The sequence below is a fragment of the Trachymyrmex septentrionalis genome, unplaced genomic scaffold (assembly GCF_001594115.1).
Source record: "Trachymyrmex septentrionalis isolate Tsep2-gDNA-1 unplaced genomic scaffold, Tsep1.0 scaffold97, whole genome shotgun sequence".
NCBI lineage: Eukaryota > Metazoa > Arthropoda > Insecta > Hymenoptera > Formicidae > Trachymyrmex > Trachymyrmex septentrionalis.
The window spans coordinates 762,833-770,394 of NW_017306160.1; the positions used below are offsets into that span (position 1 = coordinate 762,833).

The following is a 7,562-nucleotide window of genomic DNA, read 5'->3' on the forward strand; positions in this document are numbered from 1 at the left end:
ATTATTAAAGTTCTCGATAAGTAGGAAGATTGCGACAGCCTTCAAGCATAAATAAATTATGTCTCACATATGTCATTCTGTTGATAGTTCGGCTTACGAAGAGAGTAGAATCGATAAAATGCTCCTTATAATTAATATTGAGCGTGTATGTGAGAAATATAAAAGAGAAGATACAAATACTGGGATATATTTGAAGTAAAACAAAAATCTATGAAAGATGTTAATTGTATAAAGTGAAGTAAATTTGTAATATCAAGTACAACTTTCATCTTATTGAAAAAAAAAAACATAAAAATTTAACACGTATAATAATTCATTACACATTTCATATATTACATCAGAATGTATATTTCAATAAAATTGAATGTAGTAACACACAATTAACAAAATAAAATATCCAATTTTTTACGGATCGCGAAACATGAGAGATACGTTCATATCTTCTCTTATAAAGTGAAAGTCCGCATTAGATATTTTCTACACTTTTCTTTCATTTTCATAAATCGATCTATAAATTACGGTCAATTCCGTCTATTTCTCTATGATTTTCCGGCTCACTCAAGCACGCGTTAAAGTCTAAGATTCTAGTATTGTACGATATTTAGTGTAAGTTAATTGTGTATCTAACTTTATTATTAAGGCTTTTCATACCGATCCGATTCGATCTATTCTTCAGGATCAAAGGACGATATCTTAGTATATTAGGCACATGTTTCTTTAAGGCACCACGTTTTAATTTTCAACTTTTCTCATAGCGAATTGTGAATCTACGTGTTAACTCTTCAACTGTAACGTTCTGCAAATTTGTTTCAAAATCCGTAATTATTAAAACCTAGAATAAAAAACTGATTCGACTGTTGCTCGCCATCTTGAGCAAAGGTTTCATCTTTAGGATTTATCTTTATGAATATAGATCACTTTTTTCTCTTCACAGATCCCGTCGGTTTAGCTTTGTGTTTCGGCTTAGCGTTAGGAATTTTTACGAAAAAAATGGTTTCTCTCGTAATGTAGTATTACAAACTAATCTAGGATCACCGTGAATAAAATAGTTCCTCGCAGCGATATCGCTGTGGAATCATTTGGAAGTTTAATTTTTTCAAAGTTTTCTTAATCGATTTTTCGACTGCTAAAATATCCAATTTTCCCTTGTTGATTCCACTATGCTCTGACGAAAATCTTTCTTAACTGGATTACCATGCTGATGGTCGCGTCCTAGGATTCAAGTGTTATTGCCGGGAGAGAGGGGCGGCGAATTGACTTCCCTTTGTTCTTCCTGTACGCTCTCCGGTCTGCTGGCCGTACTGCTCGACCTTGAACTGAGATTGTCCCGGTCACTGAAATACGACGAGTCGCCTCGTTTCTCCTCCAGCTGTAGTTGCTGTTTATCATTTCTAAAGTCATCGGTTGAGTGACCCAGCAGACTAGGGAAATACGGTATACCCTGTCTTTGCGAGGTGATCTTTCCCATAAAGCTGCGGATCTCCTCGAAGTAGGAATCGTCGGCTCGTGGCAATTGCCCGTGATACCTCGATCTGACCTCGTCCAGTATCGTCGGTCCATCCGCGTCATGCTTCTTTAGATGACGATCCAGATTGGTCTGTTGGCCGAAGCATCTCTCGCAGAGCGGGCACTTGAATGGTTTCTCCTTGTTGTGGATATTTCTGACGTGACGCTGAAGATTACTGGAGATGCTGAAGCTTCTCTCGCAGTACTTGCATTTGTATGGCTGCTCGCCAGTGTGCGTCCTCAGGTGTCTCGTCAGGTTCGCCGATCTAGGAAAGACCTTGCCGCAGAATTTGCAGGAATATCTGTCCTTGGGCTTGAGACCGGCTTGCACGCTGATCGAATAAGGTGGCAGGCTTGAGCTTTGTTGCTGCGGCTGTTGCTGCTGCTGCTGCTGCTGCTGCTGCTGCTGTTGCGAGGGATGATTCTGTTGATGCTGGGATTGTTGACCAATAACTGGACTGACCGCTCTCGCGGTTGGTTGCGACGAAGACGAAGAGGATGTGGATGATGAAGTCGAGGAAAATCTGTTAGGTGGCAGAGGTACCATTGTGGGGAGCGCTCTAACTTGGATCTTTGGCAGATCGGGCACCGGCGAGCTGTGATGATGTGACCTGTACATTGCCTCCAGAACCAACGGATGCATCGCGTGATGTTGAGGGAAGAGCACCGTGTGATAAGGTAAACCGCCACCCAGACTGTTCTGATTCAAAACTTCGATCTCATTCTGGTTCTCGTCCCTGAGCCGCTCCTTCTTATGATCGACACGGAGATCGAGCGGCTCGCAATCGAGCTCGTCCTGGTGATGCGGTTGGGGTGGTCTGGCCGCGGGACTCATGTGCGGCTGTTGCTGCTGCTGATTCGTCGGGCTCGACAGACCGCGGCCGTGGCCGTGACTGAGATCGTACGGCAGCTCCTCAACGTCCGGTACGCGGACGCTCAGGGGATAAATGCTGGCTTGCTTTGGGCTTATATGGCCCGGCATCTTTCTCGGACTCGAATCCTTCTCCCGCATGGCTGGAGGATACTTCGGGTCGTGCAGCAACGTCGGGGGCAGGGTGATGCTACCGAAGTATCCGCTCATCACACTGCCTCTATCACTCGGCCTTGCTCCTGCTCTCCGTTTGGGGTAATCTGAAACACGGAATATGTTACATGCTGAATTATTTGGAAAAAAAAATTATATCTTTTTTCAAATTAAAAAAATATTTTTTGTATAAATGGGAAAGTAATTTCATCAAAATATCATATACGTTAGAAATGATAAAATTTATATGTTTAATATATTTTTGGTAAACAGATTTTTGTTTGAAACAAAAATCAGAAAGAAGGAAGATTTGATCTCGTACTGTTGTCGAGCTTCAAACGGTTTCTATCAATATTAGTATTTGTTTCTCGTATAATAAAACAACAGCTTCTGTGTGTTAACAGATGATTAAACCAATAAGGATTTGAAGTAGAATCATTTTGTTTTACTAGCAAATGAACTGAAGACAGATTCGAAAAGAGAATTATTTTTCGCGTGTGTATCCAAGTTATACACATATGTGTACCAGAGTCATACTGTGATTAATTAATAAAAAATCTTAGCTAGGATGAGTTCTTTTCTTTTATTTCGATCTATATTTTATATAAATATATAAAATATTATCTGATAAAATCAAATCGAGTATAGATACCAATTTCATAAGGAATAGTAAAATTTGAAGTTGATAGGACAATTATATAAAAATAAAAAATATGTTGTTGAGCAAAGTAGACATGCGGCGTAGAACCAATTTTAAGGTCACATCCGATTACGACACACAAAACGTCAATCAAAAATAATTGAATATACTAATCTATAGCATCTCTAGATAGACATAACTGATTATTAGAGACACGTATCGCGTAACATCGACCAGTTGACGAAGCGAGCTTCACCGCTTGCGCTTCATAAATCAAAAACCCCCATCGTGTTGGACTTTCTTTCTAGAACCAGATTAGCAAGCTAAGAAGAATAGAGAAGCGTTATAAGGTCGCTAGAAAACGACGCTATTTGGAAACATTAGTGAAAGGATCTGCTTCTCTCTCTCTCTCTCTCTCTCTCTCTCTCACTCTCTCTCTCACTCTATCTCTCTCTCCTTTCTCGATCGACATAATTGTGAATCGTTGCCAATCGTAGCGCGAAAGAGGCAGGGAGAGATAGGGAGAGAAATAGAGAGTGAAAAAAGATAGAAAGGCAAAGAGAGGGAACGCAACGGGATTCGATAAATCAAGGCATCAATCGTGTTATGATAAATGTGTCTTCGGCCTAAGGCTATGGCGAAGATTTTAGAAGCCGAAGAAATCGATCTCCTGGGCAAATCGACCTGCTCGCATTTTTACCAATTGACGTCAGACGTCGGGGATAGAAAAAAATGTGTAGATGAAGTAGGAACACCTGCCAGATACGTAAGATGTGTCTATCAAATTTTTGCAATCTCATATTATGGATCATTCAGTCGGGCCTTTCTCTCTCTCTCTCTCTCTCTCTCTCTCTCTCTCCCTCCTATTTTATGTCTTGTTTCTAACCGCTGTACTGTTTCACTCTGGCACGTGCTTCGGACTCCGTAGCGCCCGCTAATTGACAGAATTTTATTAATGGATCGTGATCATACGCGCAGTTAATTTTGCTTGGATTTTTTCCGTTTCGCTCGTCAGCGAATGGATACCGTAAGTTCTTCCGCGATGTAATAAAGTATAACGATATCTGTAACAATCCGAAAGGGATATCGTGTTTGTACAACTTGTCGATGAAATATACACAGGTTATCGATTAATTCACGTCTTGGAGAACAAGCGAGACGTGAGATAAATACATGTAAAAAAGGAATAATACAACAAATGTACGTGGATAAGATAAGCAAGAAATGAAGGAGTTTCGAATGTATAATAAGTTGAATATTAATGTTACGGTGTGCTGTATATCGCTAGAATACGGATTAAATTTGAAACGTAAACAAGATAGGGAAATAATTCAACGTGTAGTTTCATAAATCGCGCAACGAGTACTTACATTTTTTTTCTTTCTGTTTTGTCATTCTGTTATGATTACTTGCTAATTACAATAATTATCGACACACTTCCTGTTGTCCGTGGAGTACTTTTAGTTTGTAAAGAAAAAAAAAATCAGTTTTTTTGTTTATTATATTCTGCAGAGAGATCGCTCCGTGATAAGTCGATTCGTCGATTGAAAGTGACGCAGCTATGTCGGGATCACCGCTTTCCGCACGTTCTTGCGAGCATTGATGTCTCTATCCGCGCGTGGCAAGAAGGCAAGTATATTTTATCTTCAATCGCCACGTGCTACCGAGCTAAACGTAGAAACACGAAAGGTTCTATGATATATCGCAATTATATTTCACGTGACTATGTATATTTATTAATTTTTTCGAATGTAAATAAATAAATAAATATATTATAAAATATAAAGTGAAGCACCCGATATTAATTATAATTACTAATGTAATGGAAATGTCATGAAGTCTAGTAAAATAGAACAAATCCAAATATGAATTATCAATATAATTAATACAAGAACTAGAAATATAACTGTTACAATATTATATATATAAAAATACATATATATATATTATCTTCTTATGTATTTAAAATATATAAATAATAGGGTTATAAAAGAAATAGAAAATCAACGTGCATTACTATAAATAGATCTGCTTTATTTAGCAATTATTTATAAATTATTCCGTAAAAACTAAAAGTTAAAATCTTTCAAAATAAAAGTTACATGAAGAAGTAACTATATTATTACAAGAAAAATAAAAAAGGAGAATGAATGGAGAGAGAGAGAGAGAGAGAGAGAGAGAGAGAGAGAGAGAGAGAAAGAGAGAGTGTTTATAACGAGATATTTATTAATGAGCTCTTAATATACAAATATGATATGGAAAATCTCTTATATCGCAGATACAAGCAATTAATGCAATGATTTAATGGCTTCCATCGAGCCGTAAATACGTCTGTATCTCGAAGATCGCGATCGTTCAGTGATCGTGTACGTTGCACTCGTCGCGCTCGAACTGATCCAGTTACAAACCAGAAACTCTAATCTGCTCTTCGGTTGTCCACTTCGGCGAAAGAGAAATCTGCTCGTTGCGCTGTCAGTGCGGCCGGGATGGCGAGGCGGAAAAAGAACGGCGACACGAGGCGTAAAAGGCGCGGACGAGCGCAAAAATCTCGCTCGTCCGACGGTAACAGTGAAAAGCGTTAATTATAAGCGCCAAGAAGAATTCCTTGCGACCTGGGTTTCGAAGTCGAAAGTAAACGCGTAAGATGCGCAACACGCGACGCCAATCGCGACGGTCGATTTTTCTACGATGTCGTCGCCGCCTAGCTTTTCGCGCGCGGAAAGTGATAGTAATGGAGCGTGTGTGTTGTCCGGCGAGAGATGCGGTCGATTAAGTCCGATTTACATGTACTTTCCCTTGTTCCCTGTAATAATACTCCGCAGAGAAACTTTCGCGCGACTTGAGCGCAGACGCATCCTCGGGCGACGCCCTGTCGAATTTGAGGAGATAACAACTTGGCGAGATGTTGGATCCTGGATCGAGTTGCTTGATTGAAACTTTTTGGCAACACGATTAAACGAAGGAGTCGAGTCGAGATTGCTTTCAGATTTCAGATGCATTGATATAATTCTCTTCAATCGTTAATAATTGCTATAATGTTCTACAATAGTCGCGTTTAGTAGAAGAAACAATTTTGCAACTCGGATGTAAAATTTTTTAATATGATTGGTCTGATCTTAGTTTCTCACTGAATTTAATCATATAAACCAATCATTAAAAAATTATGCAATAGTTACAAAACTGCTTTTTTTTAATGAATACCATCATTATCTCGAGAATTCAGTATTGGTGAAATTAGGACGATATTGTATTAATATAAAAAACCTATTAAAAATATGCAGTCAAAACTCTGTTTAAAAATAATTTTAGAGCGTCAAAGTTAGAACATTTTTTCCATTTTTAGCTTTTGTGACATAAAGAAATGCGAAACTTCTTTTTATTTTTACACATAATTGTAGAAAAATAAAAAGTGTTACTGGAACTGTAGAGTTAGTTTCTTTATATTAATAGAATGTTGTGCTAACTTCACGGATACTTTAACATCAGTACCTGCGAAGTTAGCACGATTATTGTATTTGTATTATCAATATAAAGAAAGGTATTTGCAGTAGCACGTTTCATAGTTCTACATAGTTTTACATAAAAATAAAAAGAAGTTTCGCATTTTTTGCGGAAATAAATGTGCTGACTTCATGAAACCACAAAAATTCAAAGTTTCTTAATTATTTATTAAAAAATTCTATCTTACAGTTATTTGATATAAGATCAGAAATTTCAAAAATCAAATCTGATTTTTGCTGAAAAACAATGTACAGTGAAATAATTCAGAAGTAGAATATTGACAGATATATTTCTATGATTCAGAGGAGCGTACGATTGTGCCCCGATCGTTTTGATTAAATTCGTTTTAAGAAAAATCTCAGATTTTTTTCTCTCTGCGTCGGGAACGGAGTTTCTCCAAGCCGAGAGTGAGTAATGTCCACGGGAAATGGTAGCCGGTTACGCGGAACGGGAGGAGAAATAAGAAGAGCGAAAGAAAGAGGAGCGCGGTCACGGCGAGGACTGATGTCTGTTACGTGAATCAACCAGGACTGACGTTCACGAGATCTCCCGAGATGTTGGCAGTCGCGATCCAGTTTTCGGTTTCTAGAAAGTCGGGATGAGCCCGGGCGTGGCTTGTATCTCTTTCGCGCTCAGTCCGCTCACCCTGTCCTGCTCTTTCTCTCACTACGTCGTCCTTGCTGGTATGATTTCTCTGCCGACATTCACCTACGTGTGCGATAAGTGCTCTTCCAGGGCCGTATGTATCTTGGTATTGCGCGAATTTCTATCGAATTACGTCTCGATGCAAATGTAAACTGTATTATATGATAGAGTTCTTTCGTAGAATAATTTTACGAGAAAAGAGACTCGGATGTAAATCATTTCAAATCAATTATATATAAATGCCAA

At 38.6% G+C, this 7,562-nt stretch overlaps 1 protein-coding gene across 2 annotated transcripts in view; it reads right to left on the reverse strand.

Moving 5' to 3' along the window:
• Nucleotides 1-7,562, reverse strand: part of LOC108756293 (PR domain zinc finger protein 16-like) — a 36,272-nt gene that overhangs the window by 10,275 nt on the left and 18,435 nt on the right. The window contains exon 2 of one of the 2 annotated variants that reach the window (XM_018499995.1): nucleotides 1,195-2,637. In XM_018499995.1, coding sequence (XP_018355497.1) covers nucleotides 1,220-2,587 — 1,368 coding nt within the window. In that variant the 5' untranslated portion in view covers nucleotides 2,588-2,637 and the 3' untranslated portion in view covers nucleotides 1,195-1,219. Of the gene's footprint in view, nucleotides 1-466; nucleotides 2,638-7,562 lie in introns of those variants that run through there. The other variant, XM_018499996.1, reaches the window with a different exon arrangement.